This window comes from Leptodactylus fuscus, chromosome 3, assembly GCF_031893055.1.
Source record: "Leptodactylus fuscus isolate aLepFus1 chromosome 3, aLepFus1.hap2, whole genome shotgun sequence".
Lineage (NCBI taxonomy): Eukaryota > Metazoa > Chordata > Amphibia > Anura > Leptodactylidae > Leptodactylus > Leptodactylus fuscus.
This window is the reverse complement of record NC_134267.1, coordinates 45,941,286-45,963,199: the sequence shown is the minus strand read 5'-3', so window position 1 is coordinate 45,963,199 and position 21,914 is coordinate 45,941,286. Positions and strand designations below refer to the sequence as shown.

Below are 21,914 nucleotides of genomic sequence, written 5' to 3'. Positions count from 1 at the left end.
GGATTTTATCTGGTGTCCTTTAGTTTTTTCAAGCGGACAAAAAAATCTTACATGCAGGACTTTTCAGTCCATTTGAAAAAACGAACAGTAAGTGTACGTTTTTTTTTTTTTAACATTGAGGTCTATGGGCAACGGACATACACTCACCGGCCACTTTATTAGGTACACCTGTCCAACTGCTCGTTAACACTTAATTTCTAATCAGCCAATCACATGGCGGCCACTCAGTGCATTTAGGCATGTAGACATGGTCAAGACAATCTCCTGCAGTTCAAACCGAGCATCAGTATGGGGAAGAAAGGTGATTTGAGTGCCTTTGAACGTGGCATGGTTGTTGGTGCCAGAAGGGCTGGTCTGAGTATTTCAGAAACTGCTGTTCTACTGGGATTTTCACGCACAACCATCTCTAGGGTTTACAGAGAATGGTCCGAAAAAGAAAAAACATCCAGTGAGCGGCAGTTCTGTGGGCGGAAATGCGTTGTTGATGCCAGAGGTCAGAGGAGAATGGCCAGACTGGTTCGAGCTGATAGAAAGGCAACAGTGACTCAAATAGCCACCCGTTACAACCAAGGTAGCCAGAAGAGCATCTCTGAACGCACAGTACGTCGAACTTTGAGGCAGATGGGCTACAGCAGCAGAAGACCACACCGGGTGCCACTCCTTTCAGCTCAGAACAGGAAACTGAGGCTACAATTTGCACAATTTCATCGAAATTGGACAATTGAAGATTGGAAAAACGTTGCCTGGTCTGATGAGTCTCAATTTCTGCTGCGACATTCGGATGGTAGGGTCAGAATTTGGCGTCAACAACATGAAAGCATGGATCCATCCTGCCGTGTATCAACGGTTCAGGCTGGTGGTGGTGGTGTCATGGTGTGGGGAATATTTTCTCGGCACTCTTTGGGCCCGTTGGTACCAATTGAGCATCGTTTCAACGCCAAAGCCTACCTGAGTATTGTTGCTGACCATGTCCATCCCTTTATGACCACAATGTACCCAATATCTGATGGCTACTTTCAGCAGGATAATGCGCCATGTCATAAAGCTGGAATCATCTCAGACTGGTTTCTTGAACATGACAATGAGTTCACTGTACTCCAATGGCCTCCACAGTCACCAGATCTCAATCCAATAGAGCATCTTTGGGATGTGGTGGAACGGGAGATTCGCATCATGGATGTGCAGCCGACAAATCTGCGGCAACTGTGTGATGCCATCATGTCAATATGGACCAAAATCTCTGAGGAATGCTTCCAGCACCTTGTTGAATCTATGCCACGAAGAATTGAGGCAGTTCTGAAGGCAAAAGGGGGTCCAACCCGTTACTAGCATGGTGTACCTAATAAAGTGGCCGGTGAGTGTATAATGGACAGTAGTAGTGAGAACCCTACCTTAAACATTAAATTGTTGGCAAGACCAGTTGACATTTTCTAATATGTGTGACCAGTAAAAGTATAGACTTACAAGTGTTGAAGGAACTTAGTATTTTCTGTTAAATTAGCTTTCATGACTTTCCACAGTGATCAGACTTGGCTCAGCATTGGTGTGAACTGGGCTTTTAGATTTAACTGGTCTAATGAACCCTTTTTCTTTTGATGCATGGTAATAACTCCTTGACCGTAACCGCCTGGGAATGGAGGTTCTCCCGTGGTACCTTGTTCTAGCTGACTAATTTCCTAAGTACTTTGGTTAGATGTGTTAGACGAAGGCAGGGATGTGTAAAATCCTATTAGCTAGTAGAGTGATTTTGTGTTCCCTTACATCGTGTTTATCAACATGTAACAACATACGACATTGAGATAATACTACTGTTTAGAGAACGGACTCCTGATGTATTACAAGCCTGGTGTTTTACCGAGTCTAAAGCTGAGTGATGGAGATGGAAAAGTAATGTCACAAGTATGTGGTGTAAGTAAAGGATAGGAGATAGTAAATTCAGAGTCCCATGATGGATCAGTTGTTGGATTCAGTTTCGAGGACACTTCCTTTGGCACTTCAGAGGCTTCTTTGTGGATATATTGCCTTAGTAGTGAGCGGAGAGATAGAAATCGGACAACCCGTGTTCTCTTAATGAGAATTCCCCTTTAAAAGTTATCAGGTTAGAGAATACAATAAGTGAATTACATTTACATTTATTTTCTGTTCATTATAGGAAGATTCTTGAGGTTAATAACTGACATTGATACCATATTAACGTTAATTATGTACTTTTCATATCTTCTGTCTATGAAGCCTGAAACCTAATCCTGAATGCCACCTCCAATATCTGCGGCAGTTCTGCCCACTCTTTTTCTCATTTTCCTATTTTCTTCATCTGATTTCCTTTCAATCAATTTCCATCTAATCTTGTGATGACCTTCTACTTTAAGGTGGCGAATAACAAAGAAGTTTTCTGGCCTGCATCCATCTCAGCCCCTGCTTTCTCTGTATCTTGCCAGATCTCAATGATATTTTAAAACCTTAAAAAAATTAAATCACATTGATGCAGAAGTCGTCAAAGGAAAAGGGAAAGTTATAGAAAAACTAAGTTTATTGAAAAAGTGAAAAAAATGAAATGAATCTATTATTTACAAAGAAGCTAGTGGAATTACCTAGCCGGGTATTATTCCATATCTATGCCGGTAGGGGTATTGCAGGGTGTGACCACTAGAAGTTGAGTTTCACAAATTCTTTGTATAAATTTACAAATTTAAAGCTACAGAAAAAGACACAGAGACATAAGAGTGGCAACCGATCAGATTGTCATTTGGTGCCTAAGGGAGTGACAACATAGGCTTGCTGTCCTAGACGCCTGTTTTTTTTCTCTAAAGTTATTGGGATGTCATCTCAGGTGCTGCTTTGCACAGGAAGGGGTAAGAGTTTTGCAAGTGGCTTTGAATGGACTTGTCACGGGATGGTTAGAGTCCGGCAATAGGCAATGTGTAATGTATATTTCATGTGGAATGTATTCTCTAACCTGTTGTAAACATCAGTGTGTAGTTGGCTGATTCGGGTCTAGTGTGTTAGCACATTGTATGCAAATACCTCTAACTAGTGAGGACAATGGGTGGAGATAATCTGATCAGTGTCTCCAAGAAGATGTTGGACTGTGCATTGTTCAAAAGAGACAGGGAGTCTGCTCTCCTTGGCATAGGTGAGGGGGGAAGGATCTGTGACTCAGCCCTTCCCACCCCCAGATATAGGAAGTAACAGTTTAGTATATAGATGTAGCTAGCAGTTAGTATGAGTTAGCCGGCCTGTGCACAGCTCTGTAGAGAGCCAGGATTTAGTTACAGGACCAAGGAACCAAAGCTATCATTGGATTGTGACTTCTGTGGACTTATTGTTATTACGGTTGATGTGACCGCCGCCGGCTACTAACTTTGTGGATTACAATAAATTGCTGTTGTCTCCCGACCTCTTGCGTCCGTGTTGATTCAAAAGACCTTCCGGAGGAAGACATATACCTTCGCTCCGTGACAACTGGTTGGCAGCGGTGGGATCAACAGCGGACAGCGAGATGGACTACAGCAGCCCAGCGATTAATGGAGCCACAACCTCAGAATACAGGAACTGGACTATGGCAAGTCTACAAGTAAGGGCCCGGGAACTAAACCTGAGTTACCAGGGAAGAACGAAAGATCAACTGATCGAGGCACTGGAGGAGATGACCCTGCAAAGCGACCATGAGGAGGGCTGCCCCCAGGAGACAGTAGAGATATGGGAGCGGCAGGTGCAGACCCAAAAGAGCAGATGGGTTGTTTTGTATGAGGAGGAATTGGCAGTGCTGGGGCTAGAAGCAACTGCAGAGCAAAGGAGTAGAGCATTACAGAGGGCTCAGGAAACGGAGAAGGAGGAACAGAGAATGGCGTATGAAAAGGAAAGAATGGCGCATGAAATGCGAATGGCTGAGATAACTGCGCGGAATTATAATCAAACGTCGACCCCCAGCCCAACAGTGAGAGAACCACCATATGTCTCCCATAAACACTTCAAGACCTTTGATGAAGCGGCTGGGGATGTTGATGGATATTTTCAGGACTTCGAACACCAGTGCCGCCTGATGGAAGTCCCAGAGAAGGATTGGGTCCGGTATCTGGTGGGGCACCTACGAGATGGGGCTGCGGAAGCTCTCAGAGCCATGGACCCTAGTGATCAGCGGGACTATGAGGCCATTAAAAGAGCGGTGCAGAAGTATTATGCAGTCACTCCAGAGTCCTACCGAGTTCAGTTCCGCTCTTTGTCTTACAATGGGGGAAGCTCCTTCCACATGTTCGCCCACAAGTTGAAGCAAGCATGCAAGCGCTGGCTAGAAGGAGAGGAGGCTGTCACAGTCGATAAGATCCTCCAAGTCATACTTAAGGAACAGTTCTTTTCCCAGTGCCCCGCTGAGATCCGTGAGTGGGTGCTGGAACGGAACCCAGCCACAGTTGAGCAAGCTGCTTCTCTTGCAGATGAGGGCCTGACCATCAAGCCGCAGTGGAAGAGGTTGTTTGCAGAGGAGCGGAAAACTACCACAGTCCGCCAGACACCCTTCAGCCAGCCACCCACCTTTCGTGTCCGGCCTCAGGATTACAATTCCCCCCCTACCCCTGCCCCAGCCCATCGGCCTCCAGCTATGAACAACCCTGTCCCTAGACAACGACCCACTGGAAGAATGCTAGAGCGCAGATGTTTTGGGTGCGGGCGGCCTGGACATTTGCAAGCTAGTTGCCCTGCTAACATGGGGGCACGGGCCACCGTGGCATCCCGGCCTATTCACTACCTGGGAACCACCCCTAGGACAGAAAGTTTGGCCCCATTTCCAGATGACTCCATGAATGACCCATCTGTTCCACCTCCAGGGGTCTATGGGATTCAGCCTTCCGCCACACATCCCGCAAACCTTCAGAGGAAGCACTTGCAGGAGGTCCTACTGGATGGCCGAACAGTTGTTGGATTCCGGGACTCGGGAGCTTTCCTAACGGTAGCGGACCCCCGAGTTGTGCGACCCGAGGCCCTAGAGGAGGGCCCTGGCATTTCTATCAAGTTGGCAGGGGGTACTCAAAGACGTATTCCTAAAGCTACCATGGAACTCGACTATGGTTATGGACCAAAACGATGCACAATTGGTGTGATGAGCGGGCTGCCGGCCGATGTTCTGTTAGGCAACGATGTTGGAAATCTACAGTGCCACTTTGTGGGAGCAGTGACCCGAAGCCAAGCTCAGAGAGAAGCCAACATGGATCCACCGGATTTTCTGACAGATGCCAGCCCTTCAACCCTACAACTTTACCATTCAGTACCGCCGAGGGAACCAACACCAGAACGCAGATGGGTTATCCCGGCAGGAGGACATATGAGCTATAGAGACTGATGTGCATTCCCCAATTTACCTGTGTAGGCCAATTGTGTCATGCACATGTTTTGAGAGGGGGAGGGGTTGTCACGGGATGGTTAGAGTCCGGCAATAGGCAATGTGTAATGTATATTTCATGTGGAATGTATTCTCTAACCTGTTGTAAACATCAGTGTGTAGTTGGCTGATTCGGGTCTAGTGTGTTAGCACATTGTATGCAAATACCTCTAACTAGTGAGGACAATGGGTGGAGATAATCTGATCAGTGTCTCCAAGAAGATGTTGGACTGTGCATTGTTCAAAAGAGACAGGGAGTCTGCTCTCCTTGGCATAGGTGAGGGGGGAAGGATCTGTGACTCAGCCCTTCCCACCCCCAGATATAGGAAGTAACAGTTTAGTATATAGATGTAGCTAGCAGTTAGTATGAGTTAGCCGGCCTGTGCACAGCTCTGTAGAGAGCCAGGATTTAGTTACAGGACCAAGGAACCAAAGCTATCATTGGATTGTGACTTCTGTGGACTTATTGTTATTACGGTTGATGTGACCGCCGCCGGCTACTAACTTTGTGGATTACAATAAATTGCTGTTGTCTCCCGACCTCTTGCGTCCGTGTTGATTCAAAAGACCTTCCGGAGGAAGACATATACCTTCGCTCCGTGACAGGACTCTTATATGTAACTAGTGTAAGAGAAGAATGGAGTACAAGTACGAAAGCAGAAAGTTTAATGTTATTGTAGGTTTAAGGAATCGGTGTAGAGGTGTCATGGCGGAGCTCTTATTATATATTATAAATGCTCTTTAGCTAGTCTTTGTATAACGATAGTGTTGCCACTGTTATGGGGGCATTGTTATTGCTGTAGGGGAACTCTAGCTGGCTGTGTTAGGAGTTATTTGGCTGGCTGGGGGCCCTGATGAAGGCTGCTATGAAGGAGTACTCTTCCTTAATGTCTAACAATATTATCGTTGTGGATCTTGTACTATTGTGAGCCACACGTGACCTCCATGGCACTGGTTTTAGGGATCATTAGTGCAGACTTATATTGTATATTATATGAAATAGTTGTACCAGCAGTTGTAACTAATCTGGTGGGAGTGCATAGAAAATGTGAGCTAGGGAATGTAGCCAATACATTGCAGCAAGACAGAATTCCCACATTTTGTCCAATTAGGAAAAAGTGATCATAATTGAGGGGGTCCTCTGGCTCCAATCGACTGATGACCTATCCACCGGAGCCCACACGGGTCTAGCAGTCTCTGGAAGCTGCTAGTGGACAGGCAGTGTGCCAGGACCGATCCTATTCAAGTAATAGGAGCGCCACTATAGTTCCTCAGGAGCACCACTATGCAGTGGACGGGGCTGCCTTTGCTTCTATTACATGTATAGGAGATGTGCGGCAAATGTTCTCCATCCACTAGCAACTTCTGGCACCTGGAGACTGCTGTAACATCTTACCTGTGGAGATCCAGCTTTCGGACCCCCACAGATCTCATACTGGTGACCTAGTCTGTGAATAGGTCATGAGTATGGAAAATAGATTTGAGTCCAAAAACCCCTTTAAGAGGGAGAGAGTTGTTCTGGTTTCCACAAGACCAAATAACTTCAAAATAGAGTGAACGTGATGGAAATTTGTTACAGTCCATGATGCTATAGTATTTTTATACTATTGCTATTTTAGCAATAGAATTTAACCCCTTTGGGCTAAGACAATACGCTGTGAGTTTATGGCAGGTTAGCTGTGATAGTATTTCTGGTGGTAAACTTGCTTCTAAACACAGTATAAGAGTAGCAGCTGGAATTTAATCAGATCCTGTTCACACTGCATAAAAATCTCTTGTGCTTTCGGGTTTTGAATGCGCAGAATGTTAATTATTTCTGTGTTTTGACGTGTGGATTTCAGCTATTGCAATGTAAAGGTTTAAACCTGGCTAGCCACACAGAAAACCACCTGTGACGTCCAAAGCCCAAACCGCAGGCGTATCCCATATAGGAAAAGTATTAGAGTGGTAGGGTAAGCGACATACCGTGTGTATGTCTTCAATGGTCTGTTTGGCTTTCCACTGGGGTTTCATTGATGCAATAGGTATCAAATGTATGTACCATGAAGTCATTCATGCACTGAGCGGTCACCTAGAGAAATGAGGCCTAATGCAATTGCAAGTAAACAAGGAAGTGGAAATCTACTTAAGTCATTAAAATGCTTAAGGGAGCCTTCACACGGAGTATACGCTCCGCTCTTTCTGAACGTAAAACTCGTTCACTCGTAAAAACCAGATCCCATTGATTTCTATGGGTGCCGGCATACGTGCGCTCCCCATTGAAATCAATGGGAGGCTTTTTTCCCTATTGCTTTCAATGTGATACGCGCGTATGCCAGCACCCATAGAAATCAATGGGATCTGGTTTTTACGCGCTCATTCTGAACAAGTTTTACGTTAAGAATGAGCGGAGCGTATACTCTGTGTGAAGGATCCCTATGAAGGTACTAGGACTTTTGGTTGTGGTGTTTAGAAGAGTGGGATGTCGGGCAGTACATGAAAGGGGTCTATTTTTATCTTTATAAAGGCCCCTCCTGTCCTACTGTTTTTAAAATAAAATACATGTCTTATAAATTCAGAATTCAGTTACAATACATCACTTAATTCTACATTACAATTATTTATAAAATACGGGAACGTCCGCCGCTAGTACACCGTACACTTTACTGTTTTCCTTCACAGCCTACCATTGTTCTCTGTTACATAAAAATCCATCCGCGGCGGTGATTCCTTTTACTTTTTCTGCTGTAACATATGTTGTCTTTTCCCTTTTAAAAGCTGTAAGCACTTAGAAACATTGACTCACTTGGAAAGGAATAGGCATAAAAATGTGAGAGCTTCTTATCTGATTGGACAATCCTTGTTTTTCAAGCATAGATGCCCAGTCTTGGCTTCCCTAATGGGAAATCTCTGTACATGAGCCAAAGGATCGAATGTACTGGTGGAAAATAAACATCCCTTCTGCTCATGCACCAGGGTATGTGTAATGAAATGACTCAACTTCCCTTCCTAGTAATGGATTTATTATACCTACTGAGGAGAAAGATGACAATTTTGTTGCAATTTTGCACCCAGCGCAACGAGATGCTGCAACAAATTTTAATTGAATATTCTCTCTCTAGATTAAAATTATAAGATGGTTTATTAAAACAAAAACTTAAGTAATATCTGTAATTTTCACCACTTTGTTCAGATGTCAAGGAAGCATCCTGCTGTTGGATCTCAATTTGCCCAATTCTTGTTCCCAGGGGAGATTAGCTACCAGCAGAGGTGTCTGGCAGCAGTTTGTCCCAGTTTACTTTTGGGACAAACCTACATGTGCTTGGGGTTGGTGTTGGGAGTGTAGCTTCCGGCTGAACATGCATTGAACCATTATCTAATGTGTATGCTTAGCTTTTGTATTGTTAGCAGTTTATCTCAGTACTTTGGCCAAACATGACTTCAGTTGGCAAGACAAAGCAATGAAAATATTCATTTATGACTAGAGAAGGAGGGTTTCCAAGATAGAGGACTTTCTCTTGGATTACGTTCTATTTTCAGGCATTCCTTGTCAATGTTTTTTTTTTGTCTGTACTATGAATGAGCACTCCTGAAAATACAGCACAAAGCATTATAGAATGGAGCAATAATGTGTATAACCATTGCGTCAGTCCTACTGACCATAGCCAAAGATCTGACGGCAAGAAGAGATCATAATATACATAGTGGATAAGGATAAAACCCCGTCATCCTAAGGTTTTGATCCAGAGGAAGGCAAAACTTCTATGACTTTAGGGTCTCTGATCTTTGGGTCCCTGCATTTTGCGGCCTTGCAGGACTTTTCTCTCCGCATTTTTCAATCACAATGGGGAACAGAATCCCCAAACTGGATGCAAGTGCAAGTGTGAATGCAGCCTTAAGGCCCTGTTCACACGGGGCACGGGACCACATATTTTGGTCCTGATTCTGATGCGGGAAGCCACGTCAGAATAGGACCAAAATGCTCCTGCCGCGACTGTCACGGCTTCCAAGAGGAGTAGGCCCAAATGAATGGGCCTAGTCCGGAGGGTGCTGCCGCGAGTTGGACGCCGGGGCTGAATCAGTTGAGGAATCCGCCTGAAGAAAGGGCAGCTCGCTTCTTTTTTCCATGAGCCGGAACATACTGCTCACGGAAAAAAGGAAGCTAGCGGTCTACATAGACCTCTATTGTGAGGGGGCGGATTCTGAGTTGGGTTCAGTGTCAAAATCCACCCCCTCTTGCCCCGTGTGAAGAAGCCCTTAGGGGATGCCAGTTACCGCATATTAGGGAAAAACATTTTTCCTGACCCTAAATATGAGGGTGCGGTCACACGGAGGAAAGTGGAGCACAATCTGGCACGTATACACGTGTCAGCAGATTGCGCTCGCAAAAAGCTCCCATTCATTTCAATGGGAGTTACGATCGTATACGCCGCGTTATTTTGCGGCTGCAAAATCATAGCCGCATAATAATGCGGCGTATACGATCCTAACTCCCATTGAAATGAATGGGAGTTTTTACGGCACGCAAACTCTGTCACGCCGTATACGTGCCAGATCACGCTGCACGTTACATCGTGTGAATGCACACTGACAAATTAAATCCCTGGATCAACAACCCATAGTAAATATAGTTCATAAAAGTTTACATTTTATCTGCACAAATTTGCAACTATATGAAATATAATCAAAACTAATATGAAAATATACGTTTAATGTTTTATAGTAAAATAATATTGATATTATTGATACCTTTGTACGTCCCAGAATGTTTGCACCAGGATTTATTACGTTAGATACCTGGAATTCTTTACTTATTGGTAGATGAGGCAGTTGCTATATTTCTTCATGCAATCTAAACTATTTTCTTAGTTACATACCACCAATCTTTACGGCTATTACACAGAATATTTATGTTCATTCCTAAGGTAAATTTTACTTCAGCACAATATTTCTTACGTTGCGCCTGTGGTATTTAGAAGTTTCTGTATGTCTATCTTTCAGCAATGTTTCATAGTTTATATACACTCACCGGCCACTTTATTAGGTACACCTGTCCAACTGCTCGTTAACACTTAATTTCTAATCAGCCAATCACATGGCGGCCACTCAGTGCATTTAGGCATGTAGACATGGTCAAGACAATCTCCTGCAGTTCAAACCGAGCATCAGTATGGGGAAGAAAGGTGATTTGAGTGCCTTTGAACGTGGCATGGTTGTTGGTGCCAGAAGGGCTGGTCTGAGTATTTCAGAAACTGCTGTTCTACTGGGATTTTCACGCACAACCATCTCTAGGGTTTACAGAGAATGGTCCGAAAAAGAAAAAACATCCAGTGAGCGGCAGTTCTGTGGGCGGAAATGCGTTGTTGATGCCAGAGGTCAGAGGAGAATGGCCAGACTGGTTCGAGCTGATAGAAAGGCAACAGTGACTCAAATAGCCACCCGTTACAACCAAGGTAGCCAGAAGAGCATCTCTGAACGCACAGTACGTCGAACTTTGAGGCAGATGGGCTACAGCAGCAGAAGACCACACCGGGTGCCACTCCTTTCAGCTAAGAACAGGAAACTGAGGCTACAATTTGCACAATTTCATCGAAATTGGACAATTGAAGATTGGAAAAACGTTGCCTGGTCTGATGAGTCTCAATTTCTGCTGCGACATTCGGATGGTAGGGTCAGAATTTGGCGTCAACAACATGAAAGCATGGATCCATCCTGCCGTGTATCAACGGTTCAGGCTGGTGGTGGTGGTGTCATGGTGTGGGGAATATTTTCTCGGCACTCTTTGGGCCCCTTGGTACCAATTGAGCATCGTTGCAACGCCAAAGCCTACCTGAGTATTGTTGCTGACCATGTCCATCCCTTTATGACCACAATGTACCCAATATCTGATGGCTACTTTCAGCAGGATAATGCGCCATGTCATAAAGCTGGAATCATCTCAGACTGGTTTCTTGAACATGACAATGAGTTCACTGTACTCCAATGGCCTCCACAGTCACCAGATCTCAATCCAATAGAGCATCTTTGGGATGTGGTGGAACGGGAGATTCGCATCATGGATGTGCAGCCGACAAATCTGCGGCAACTGTGTGATGCCATCATGTCAATATGGACCAAAATCTCTGAGGAATGCTTCCAGCACCTTGTTGAATCTATGCCACGAAGAATTGAGGCAGTTCTGAAGGCAAAAGGGGGTCCAACCCGTTACTAGCATGGTGTACCTAATAAAGTGGCCGGTGAGTGTAGAAATAATCTGCATAAGACTTGGGTAATCTTGTAACTTCATGGTAGGAATGAATTTGTCATGGTGGTGAATTACAACCGGTGTCGGACTGGCCCACCAAAGTACTCAAGGATCTTCTGGAGCACCTAGTAGACACCCACATTTGAAGGCTGCTATGGTATATTTGCTACTGGTAGACCCCCAGAATCATTTTATCTGGTGGGCCAAATACACCCAGTCCTGCACTGAGTACAACATATTATATACATTTAGAGCTGCATATACAATTGTGATAGTTGTTACTGAATAAAGTCGACAAGCTTACATTGAGGTGGACCCCTAACAACCTACCTGGGTTCCCGTAACACAATAGTTTAATTCAGCATAGTTATATGCTTGGGCGTTTCCATACATGTTACGCTAGCTTCACACCTGTGTAGGTCTGTCTGTTGTTCTCGTCCATTGGAGTATAAAATAAATAGGCCGCTAATATAGCAGACCAGACACATAGGGAACCCATTGAACACAATTGACTATAAAGTATCCATTAGTTTTAACTAAAAGAATCGACTGAAAAAGTTATTCATGCAGGAGTTTAGGTGGACACTGCAAATTTAGACAACTACACAGATGTGAACCGGGTTTTAGATTGTCATCTGATCTGGACAAAGTCATCAGGTTCAGTGGACTTTTATCCAGGGTTAGTTTCTCCTACTTGAGATTGCTGTAAAGTGCCTGGTATAAAGACTGTACCTCCTACATTGCAAATTGTAAAGCAATATCTGTGCAGAATTATGAATACAGCAAAGTCTGAGCTGCTACAGTTTTTTTTCCACTGAAGATACCTAGACATAAGAAAGCACTGATTGACTTCTATTGGGCAGAGTTATTCTATGGGACAGTGTTTTATTTCGGTGTCATTTGCCATAGTCACTATACAGGGACAATGGGAAGAATATGCAAATCTGTCTTCCATGATGTAATTAGGAAGTCAGGTGCCTCAGTGTTGCAAACCAATAGAGGGCACTCACTTCCCTAATTACATCAGGGAAGACAGGCTTGCACATTCCAGTGAGCGCCCTCTATTGGTTTGCAACACTGAGGCACCTGACTTCCTAATTACATCATGGAAGACAGATTTGCATATTCTTCCCATAGTCCTTTTCAAAGTGGAGTGCTAAAGGCTTAATAAGTCTCCACACACCTATATGGTGGTCTCTCCCCAAGGAGTGACGATACCCCCCTATACAGGGACAAGAAGAGAGTGGAGGAACTGAGCTGTGCCTATCAATTATTATCAATGGTGTGAACCTGTTTTTAATATGAAAAAGGTGTTACCTTTCATTGTAATCCTGTCCCATTGTGAAGGTGACTTCTGCTCCTTATTTTTACATAGAATCTATTGTCTGTACATCTAAGTATTATCCTAAGCTTATAGTGATTTGTATTCTAAGTAGTATTTAGAACCAATCCATTTGGTTAATAGTGCTCATAAACACAAGAACTCTAAATAAACGTATCTGACACATCCTAAACACAAAACCACAACAGCAACTGCACAGTTTTCCTTTTATTAAAACCATTATTATTATTATTATTATTATTATTATTATTATTACTGTTGCTTTGAATTTGCGTCATTTTTCCGTCTAGACTTATTGACTACTGACAGAAGTGGATCCAGGATCTTTTTTTTTCTCATAGTTTAAGCCTATTTATTGGTTTTCATTATACAATTGGGTTCAGTCTATTTCCTTCTCAGCTACAATATAAACAGAATAATAACTCAGGCGTCGGACAACTTCTAAATACAGCTGTGTACTGTGGAGTGCGTTCAATATGTCTGTAAAGTGAGTACCGTTCTATTATGGAAATGAGAAGATTGTGAAAATATATTGGATATTTGTATTTTGCAAGTCTCTTCCCATAGGTATTCCATGTAAATATTCAGGTTTTCACCTGGGTCAATACAGTGAGACTTGGTCATTTACATTATCACCTCCAATGGATTTCACTGGGTTAGTCTAAATTGACACTACATCTGTAGCGCATAGTTGACATATACACGCCAGAAAGATTTTCCAACTCATCATTTTCCAACTCATCATTACATGATGATTACATGGTGAGGTTGGATAAAGAAACAAGTCCATCAAGTCTAACCTATAACCCTACAGATCCAGAGGAAGGCAAAAAGATTCCATGGGGCTTATTCTGAAAAAAATTCCATTCCGACTCCAGTGTGGCAGTCAGTATAAAATCCTGGATCAACTTGTTCTTACCAAAATCTAACACCCTTAATTTTAATTGTCCATTGTATAACAAGTGTCAGGGTCTGGGGTTGCTAGGTAGGGTGGCATAGACACAAAAGTCCAGATTCTTTAGTCCAAAAACAAAGGTACAGTTTATTTTCACTCAAAAAGGCAGTGCAGCAACAAAAAGAAACAATACAAAAATAAATACCTTCCCGGCTAGGCTCTAACTAAACATAGACTAGGTTATAAAGGGGCCACACGGTGGCTCAGTGGTTAGCACCGCAGCCTTGCAGCGCTGGAGTCCTGGTGTTCAAATCCCGCCAAGGGCATAAAAGCATCTGCAAGGAGTTTGTATATTCTCCCCGTGTTTGCATGGATTTCCATCCCATATTCCAAAAAAAAAGACATACTGATAGGGAAAAATGTACATTGTGAGCTCTATGTGGGGCTCACAATCTACATTTAAATAAAAAAATAAACATAGACTAGGTTATCTCACCTAGAGTAACAGAAATCCAAAAGCCAGTAGAATCATTCAGGACACAGCTCCAAAAATATGGCCTCTCTGTTTGGCACTCCACCCAAGCTCTGCCAAAGTGTTGCTTCTTAAGCCTCCTTGACGAGGAGACTTTCTGCAGCTGAGTCGCTGCTGGAACATCCCCAAAGTGTGGACTGGAGGGGGGTGGAATGACAGGTCCCACTACCAATCCTACCTGTCATTCCTAAAAATCCAGCCCAATACTGAGCATTTACCAAAATGTTCTGCTGAGAACAAACATTCCTTCTGGAGTTTTCTCATCTCACCCACCTTAGTAGTCTGGGTGAGATGTACACCCCCTCCATTACCTGACCAGCCATCGGCTTACACAAGTTATAGCAGTACTGCAGTTTTTGCATTGTAGCTTCTGTATGTCTGTTTCTCTTAGGGGTTAATTATATTGTGTTGAGGGGTGTATACTGGGATTTTATTTTATTTTATTTTTTTTTTGTTACCCCCTATCTACTACTTGTTGCTCAGGGCTAGGTCTACAGAACACACCCAGCACTGGTAGGATCAAGCTATACTGTGGTCTAATTTATAATCGGCCTTGGACAGATGGGAGGAGTGCAAGTCTAATATGGAGTAATAAGTCACACCTCCATATATGCAATGCAAAGGGGCGTAAGGTGGAACCCCAGCCTTATAGAAGCTGCATGCTATTGCGATGTGCCATTTTAAGTTGCTGTGCAGGCCTAACCTAGACTTTCATTATAAAATGTTTGGCTTCCATTATTGTAAACTGCTTATTTTTCTCATTTTCGGATTTGTCTTTTTCATTGGGCATAACAGGTTTAGATGGTTGTAACTTCATATTTAAATTTTTATTGTTAGTGGCACCAAGGTCATGGTTGGAAATGTGTTGCTTAGAGTTTAGTTTTGTACTTGTAGGCAGATCTGCTGATAAAGAATTCGGGGAATTTTGCCCTCTGGATTACAAATGCCTAATTAACACAAATAGTTATTTGTTCTGAGCAGAAATTCCTTTTCCATATGTGGTGCAATGTGTTGGTGGAGTATCTGCATTTTTAACCCTAAAGACAGTCAAACACAATTGTTTCTTAGAGAATTAGCAAAGTAATTGCCAACAGTAATATTGCTTCACTTTGTATCATTTTTGCATATTTTACCTTTCTTCTAAACTTTCACATCTGTGTTAGTAACATTTTACGGGTCTAGTGTCGCAACATGATGGACACTGTAATACTGGATGGGCACCATTGACCAGATTGGAGACCATCAGGTTTGCGTTGTGGCCATCATTTTAACTGAAAAGATGTTGCAGCATGCTGCTGTACTAGCTTGGGGTTTGTTTGTTTTTAATGGAATTTGTGAATTTCGATTCTGGGTCCCAGAACAATCAGAAAACTGGGGATTTGTAAGTGTTCTCAAATGCCATATGTTATTATGTGCCCATTATTCTTGGACCCAAAACAATCAGAAAAATGGGGGTCTGTAAGTGTTCTCAAGTACCCCATTATTTTTGCCCACTACTCCATTTACTTCTATAGTAGTCCTGGTGATCACCAACCTTCATAACCATTTGCCCATCCGATCTATCTGCAGTTTTTATTTCACTGTAATGGAGATGGACTTTGCGCATGTAACCACCTCTTTACAGGGAACAGGGGACTGGGCGGCCGTATTCTCTAGATTGGTGGAATCTCATAATTTAAAGGGGGTTTCTATGATTTGGAAAATGTTTCTTAGGGGTCGTTCACACTACCATCGGTGACGATGAGTAGTGTCCATGGCTATTGTCCATTACAAGATTTTAGCAACGCACACCGGTCTGTCTGAAATTTCCATTCGTTTCAAGGGGATTTTTATCTTGTGTCCATTTATAACTATGTCCATTTTTTCAAGGGGATAAAAAAATCCTACGTGCAGGACTTTTCTTTCCGTTTGAAAAAATGGACAGCAAGTGTCCGTTATTTTTTTTAAACAATGAAGTCTATGGACAACAGACTTCTAATGATCAGTTACTGTCCGTTGGTGTGCGTTATGATAAGTGTCCGTTTTTTTTTTTTTTTTTAATGGACACCTTCTGAACAGAATCGCACAGTAGTGTGAACCCTACCTAAGAGCAGAAAATGCACAAAAAAATAATGTACCATTAATCCCCCACCAGACTAGAACCGTCGCTTCAGTAGCCCCACAGGCCTTGTTCACTTGTCCTGCAATGATGATATGTATATATATCCGCACATGACCACCACAACCAGTCACTTGCCTTAGGTGATGCTTGTACCACACGTCATATCTGCAGGGCAATGCCTTTAGGCCTCTGACTATTGGTTTCCTTGAATCTGTTTTGGGTCTGTGCATATATTTCATTTCAGTTATAACCCTGGTGTATGAGTTACTTTTCTGCATTTACTAAGATGCACACTTAGGGGGCGTTCACACTACCGTCAGTGTCCGACAGGTAGTATCCGCTCCTAGTGTCCGTTCAAAATCTTGCACGAACATTAGGAGCGGACACTAGCTGTGTCCGTGACACTTATCATTCATTTAAATGGCGATCGGGTGCGTTCTTTTGCACTCTGTGCCTAAAAAAAACACCCGATCGCCATTTAAATGAATGACAAGTGTCACGGACACAGCTAGTGTCCGCTCCTAATGTCCGTGCGAGATTTTGAACGGACACTAGGAGCGGACACTACCTGTCGGACACTGACGGTAGTGTGAAAGCCCCCTTATAATGTAGGAAATAATGTATTTGTTGTATGTGCTTATATAAATGTATAAACTCTGTGAAATCCTGGCCAAGCTCTGTACTAATATGTTTCTCTATTTTTTTTATCAGATGAACACAATGATGTACAAAAGAAAACCTTCACCAAATGGATAAATGCCCGCTTCTTAAAGGTAAGACAGTTTATCCGTCAATCCCTACAGAGTGACTGAAGATCTGTCTGTGGTTAGATTCTCAGTTTATACATTTAGACATCAGAATATGTAACTTGTCAGTTTGATATGATAACACTACGGTCACGGTTATATAATCATATCATTAGATGATGTAGCTTCGGTATTCCTCATATGTTTTAGGTTTAGTTTCATTGCTTACTTTGTGTTTAAGCTTCATTTACACCACATCTGTTATGTATGTTCAGAGTTTATGTGGGAAAAACCTCCAGCATGCCCATAGACTAGGGAACATGTCACATTGAGAATGCATTATAGCAGCATGTTATCTAGATAGGGATGCATAGCAGATTCATGTGTACTGTAGTTTTATAGTCTCCAATGAGAGGTGGACAGTGTCAGAGCTAAGAATGACACCCCTTGCCTGCCTGACACCGCCCACTTGACAGAACAGAGCCTGAACAGGAGATCAGGAACCAAATCTAACAGCACTTATTATTCAGGAATGGTGGGGGCTATAGAAAAATTCCAGCTACAGCAGCATGAGTGGAGCAATAACCAGAGGTGGTTAAAAGAGATAGTCATACCCTCAAGATTCATTTTGGGTTTGGATGGCTCAAGTCCTAAATTTATTTCAGGTCAAACAAGTTTGGATAGAACTAGAAATTAAATTGTTATACTCTGCTGTCTCACTTCAGACTGAGTATAATATAGGTGGAGGGCCAGGGGTGGTTCAAAATTTTTTTAAAAACATGTACAACACTCACCGGCCACTTTATTAGGTACACCATGCTAGTAACGGGTTGGACCCCCTTTTGCCTTCAGAACTGCCTCAATTCTTCGTGGCATAGATTCAACAAGGTGCTGGAAGCATTCCTCAGAGATTTTGGTCCATATTGACATGATGGTATCACACAGTTGCCGTAGATTTGTCGGCTGCACATCCATGATGTGAATCTCCCGTTCCACCACATCCCAAAGATGCTCTATTGGATTGAGATCTGGTGACTGTGGAGGCCATTGGAGTACAGTGAACTCATTGTCATGTTCAAGAAACCAGTCTGAGATGATTCCAGCTTTATGACATGGCGCATTATCCTGCTGAAAGTAGCCATCAGATGTTGGGTACATTGTGGTCATAAAGGGATGGACATGGTCAGCAACAATACTCAGGTAGGCTTTGGTGTTGCAACGATGCTCAATTGGTACCAAGGGGCCCAAAGAGTGCCAAGAAAATATTCCCCACACCATGACACCACCACCACCAGCCTGAACCGTTGATACAAGGCAGGATGGATCCATGCTTTCATGTTGTTGACGCCAAATTCTGACCCTACCATCCGAATGTCGCAGCAGAAATCGAGACTCATCAGACCAGGCAACGTTTTTCCAATCTTCAATTGTCCAATTTCGATGAGCTTGTGCAAATTGTAGCCTCAGTTTCCTGTTCTTAGCTGAAAGGAGTGGCACCCGGTGTGGTCTTCTGCTGCTGTAGCCCATCTGCCTCAAAGTTCGACATACTGTGTGTTCAGAGATGCTCTTCTGGCTACCTTGGTTGTAACGGGTGGCTATTTGAGTCACTGTTGCCTTTCTATCAGCTCAAACCAGTCTGGCCATTCTCCTCTGACCTCTGGCATCAACAACGCATTTCCGCCCACAGAACTGCCGCTCACTGGATGTTTTTTCTTTTTCGGACCATTCTCTGTAAACCCTAGAGATGGTTGTGCGTGAAAATCCCAGTAGATCAGCAGTTTCTGAAATACTCAGACCAGCCCTTCTGGCACCAACAACCATGCCACGTTCAAAGGCACTCAAATCACCTTTCTTCCCCATACTGATGCTCGGTTTGAACTGCAGGAGATTGTCTTGACCATGTCTACATGCCTAAATGCACTGAGTTGCCGCCATGTGATTGGCTGATTAGAAATTAAGTGTTAACGAGCAGTTGGACAGGTGTACCTAATAAAGTGGCCGGTGAGTGTATACTCACCTTCCCTCACCTGCCACCATTTGGCACTCTCTCTTGGCTTCCTCGGTGACATCATGCGTCGGGGGTCACTGCTAAAGCTTGTGATTGCGTCTTGATCCAAGGGTATCCATGTAACCACTCTAGCACACTCTCATGGCCTCCTCGGTGACAGCATGCGCCCGGAGTCAATTCTAAGGATTTTGATTGCGTCTTGACCCAAGTGTGTCCATGTAACCACTCTCCCACACTCTCTTGGCCTTTTCGGTGTCATCATGCGCCCGGGGTCACTGCTTAGTTTTTTGATTAGGTCATGACCAAAGTGTGCCCATGTATCCGCTCTCCTACACTAGGCCTAGGCCTCTTTGGTGACATCATGCGCCCGGAGTCAGTGCTAAGGCTTTTGATTGCGTCATGACCCAGGTGTGTCCATGGAACCACTGTGGCCCAGTTGTATGACACCACCAGTAGAGCACCGGAAACTGATAGGAAGCCCAAAGGGGTGTGGAAGGGGTTTATAAATATTTTTCATTTTTTTCACCACCCCTGGGCCTTCATCTGAAGAGAACCAGAGTATAATAATTTACCACAATCCATGTCACAGTCGCCATTTTAGTTAGTCTGAGACAAATATCTATTTGTTCGGTTTTGTTAAAAACAGATCAATTTTAAATATTACTCGGAACAAAGCGGTTCGCCCATCTCTAGTGATGAAACGTTTTGTGTAACAAATTATCTATGATCTAGCCATTTTTTATTGTGGGGTGGCTGGAGGAGCACATTGTGATGTTGCAGATGCTAGGCTGGTGTGTTACCCTCGGACTGAGCTAATATTTTCACTTGGAGCCAGTAAATAATTTGAGACACAAGAATCGTGGAACAGTTGATTGAAAATCATTGTGCTGTTGCAGGAATTTCCTGAGCATGCCAGAACCATGATGTATTCGGCTCCCACACCCAGCAGAGCCGTCTTTAAATGTTTCACTGCTCCGTTTTCCATGGCTTGGTCCAAACAGTTTAATTTAATTGTAAATAAGTGAACAATTTATTTTACTTGGTTATGGGCACATTTTAGGGCTGTAATACATATATGTTTTTACTGAAACCATGCATGATTTGCCTCGATGAAATCCCAAACACCCATGACATATAACATCTGCCTACCAAAGAAAGGCGGCAGTGCTGGACATTAAGCTACAGTGCTGCACCGCACACTTAAAGGGAACCTGTCGCATGAAGAACGCAGTAATCTGTCGGGAGTGTATAGAGCAGGAGGAGCTGAGCAGATTCATGTGTTGGTTTGTTGGAAAAATTCCATGTAATTTGTTATTTATTCATTGCGGAGTCAAGGAGGCGGTCCTATCAGTGATTGACAGCTTCCTCTCAATGACTATACAGTCAGAAATAACTGTCAGTCACTGGTAGGACCGCCTATTTGACTACTTAGCATTAAAAGGGCAACATTTCAAAGGATAGATGAATAGTTGTACTGAAAATATTCCCTCTGCTCTATGTCATGCTGTCGGCAGATTAACCACCATTTTCCACGTGAAAGGTTCTCTTTAAAGAGGACCTTTCACCATATCCGGGCACAGGCAGTTCTATATACTGCCAGAAAGCTGACAGTGCGCTGAATTCAGCGCACTGTCGGCTTTCCCGATCTGTGCCCGGTGTGAAGAGCTTACGGCCCGGTACCGTAGCTCTTCTATGGTCAGAAGGGCGTTTCTGACCATTAGCCAGAGACGTCCTTCTGCCTCGCGGCGCCAATCGCACTGTGCTGTGGAGCGGGGAGGAACGCCCCCTCCCTCTGCTCACACAGCTTGTCCGTAGACTAGCATTATCAGGAGAGGGAGGGGGCGTTCCTCCCGGCTCCACAGCACAGCGCGATTGGTGCCGCGAGGCAGAAGGACGTCTCTGGCTAATGGTCAGAAACGCCCTTCTGACTGTAAAGCGCTACGGTACCGGGACCGATAGCGCTTTACACCGGGCACGGATCGGTAAAGCCGACAGTGCGCTGAATTCAGCGCACTGTCAGCTTTCTGTCAGTATATAACACTGCCTGTGCCCAGATATGGTGAAAGGTCCTCTTTAAATGTACCGTATATACTCAAGTATAAGCCGAATTTTTCAGCACAGTTTTGTGCTAAAAATGCCCCCCTCGGCTTATACTCGAGTCAAGCGAAAAAAAAAAAAAAAAAAAAAAAAATATATATATATATATATATTTTTTTTTTTTTTTGGGGGGGGGGGGCTGGTTTATGACCAGCTGCAATAGTAATGTATAGAATCTCCCATAAAATAGTGAAAAAAAAGAAGCTTTAAAAAAAAAATTATAAAAAAAATTAAGTAAATAAAAGTTCTAAATCACTTCCTTCCCTAGAATACATATAAAAGTAGAAAATGACTGTGAAACACAAACACATTAGGTATCCCTGTGTCTGAAAGTGTGCGGTCTACTGAATATAGGGGATCTGCAGTGCTCCTGTTCCATCGGGAAGGGGTTAATAGGAGCACTGCAGATACCTTATAGTCAGCCAGGCTGAATTCCAAGTGGGGGAAAAAAAAAACAGTCCTCAAGCTCAGGGAAGGGGCAGACAGACAACCAAAACACCCCCTCCCCTTCCCCAGCACCCAGCATCTACTGCACCCAAAAACTCCGACCATTTTCATTTTTCCAGTATCTGCTGCATTTCCCCCCTAGGCTTATA

General features: G+C 43.5%; 1 protein-coding gene across 3 annotated transcripts in view; it reads left to right on the top strand.

The window, feature by feature from the left end:
* The window catches only part of UTRN (utrophin), a 497,025-nt gene that overhangs the window by 42,001 nt on the left and 433,110 nt on the right, over positions 1–21,914 (top strand). For all 3 annotated transcript variants that reach the window (XM_075267488.1, XM_075267486.1, XM_075267487.1), the window contains one exon: positions 17,179–17,240. In XM_075267488.1, coding sequence (XP_075123589.1) covers positions 17,179–17,240 — 62 coding nt within the window. The remainder of the gene's footprint in view (positions 1–17,178; positions 17,241–21,914) is intronic.